This window comes from Pteropus alecto, unplaced genomic scaffold, assembly GCF_000325575.1.
Source record: "Pteropus alecto unplaced genomic scaffold, ASM32557v1 scaffold213, whole genome shotgun sequence".
In the NCBI taxonomy this organism is placed as follows: domain Eukaryota; kingdom Metazoa; phylum Chordata; class Mammalia; order Chiroptera; family Pteropodidae; genus Pteropus; species Pteropus alecto.
In genome coordinates this window covers 1,717,476-1,718,712 of record NW_006434829.1, presented here as the reverse complement: position 1 = coordinate 1,718,712, position 1,237 = coordinate 1,717,476, and the positions used below count along the sequence as shown (strand labels likewise).

General features: G+C 71.9%; 1 protein-coding gene across 1 annotated transcript in view; it reads right to left on the bottom strand.

The window, feature by feature from the left end:
* LOC102893976 (transmembrane protein 132D) overlaps nucleotides 1-1,237 on the bottom strand; it is a 94,753-nt gene that overhangs the window by 34,509 nt on the left and 59,007 nt on the right. The window contains exon 4 of the mRNA XM_015587888.1: nucleotides 1,012-1,152. Within this exon, the coding sequence (XP_015443374.1) occupies nucleotides 1,012-1,152 (141 nt within the window). The remainder of the gene's footprint in view (nucleotides 1-1,011; nucleotides 1,153-1,237) is intronic.

The window sequence follows — 1,237 nt, the reverse complement described above, 5'->3', positions numbered from 1 at the left end:
CACCAAGGAAGGCTGCTGGAGGGTGGGATGGGGGTGGGGGGTGCGGAGAGACCCAGGATGAGCTCCTGGGGTGCCGGCCCGAGCAGGTGGGGGATGGGCCTGGCTTTCCTCACACCTCGGAACAGGACCTCGCCCTCCGCGGGGACATCTCCTGCGTCTGTGCCCAGGCCTGGGCGGGGGAGGGGGGCAGGCAGAGGCGCCCCCGGTGGCTCCCGCCAGCTCTGAGGCCACCAAAGGCATGGGGGCACTGCTTGGTCCACCGTCCCCCCATGCCCCCCGCACAGAGGGCCCGCCTGGACACATTTGCCATCGCGGCTCTGACTCTGAGGTGGGAGGTGGCCCCGTGACAAAGCCAGCTCCCTGCGGAGGGCCACGGGCTGCCAGGCGCCTGGCAGAGCGAGGCTCGGGGTCGGCCCTCCCCGTGCACCTCTGTTCCCGTCACCTTTGCACTCAGTGCAGAGAGAGCGGCAGAAGCCGCGGCGGGAAGGGAGGAGGCCACGGGCCGTGAGCGCAGGACGGACGGAGCCGTCGCCACGTCCCTGTCCCCAGCTCACAGAGAAGTGCGGGCGGCCGGGAGGACGGAGCAGTGTCCCTTCCCCCCGTCCCCCCCACCCCCGCTCCCGGCCGGTGTCCTAGCGCACAGCTGGGGGTCACCGGACGCCACGCACTCCCACTGACGTCACGTCACGCCTTCGCACCATGAAGTCGCCCCAGAGAGTGGCCCGCGTGCCCGTCGGTCTGGGTCTGGGGCCCCTGCCCGACTTGTCCCCGCCTGGCGGTCGGGAGAGTCCCCTCCCTCAGGCGGGCCCTGTGGCCCCACAACGCCCAGGGCTGGAGCGACACCAGAGCACGCGGGTCAGGACGCCTGCTCCCGGCGGTTCCCCGCCCTGGTGCAAGCAGCAGGGTGAGTGGACGGGAGGGGGCTCCGGGGGACCCAGAGGCCTGGCCGGTCGATGAGCACGGACGCTGAGGTGACAGCGGGGGCCGCGGACGGGGAGAGAGGCCACTTGCCTTAATGACGTCTTCGTCCGACGACGCGCACTGCACAGACTTCAGGTCGGTCACTGTGCCGTCCTCCTCCACGGCGACCACCTTCACCGGCACGGCCACCGCCTTCCCCGTGAGGACGGCCGTGTTCAGGATCTCCGTCTCCTGGGGGGGGAGCACAAGCACACTGTGACCGCGCTTTCCGCCCGCACGCGCCGCGCCTGGCCCCGGCACACGACACGCGGCCCGC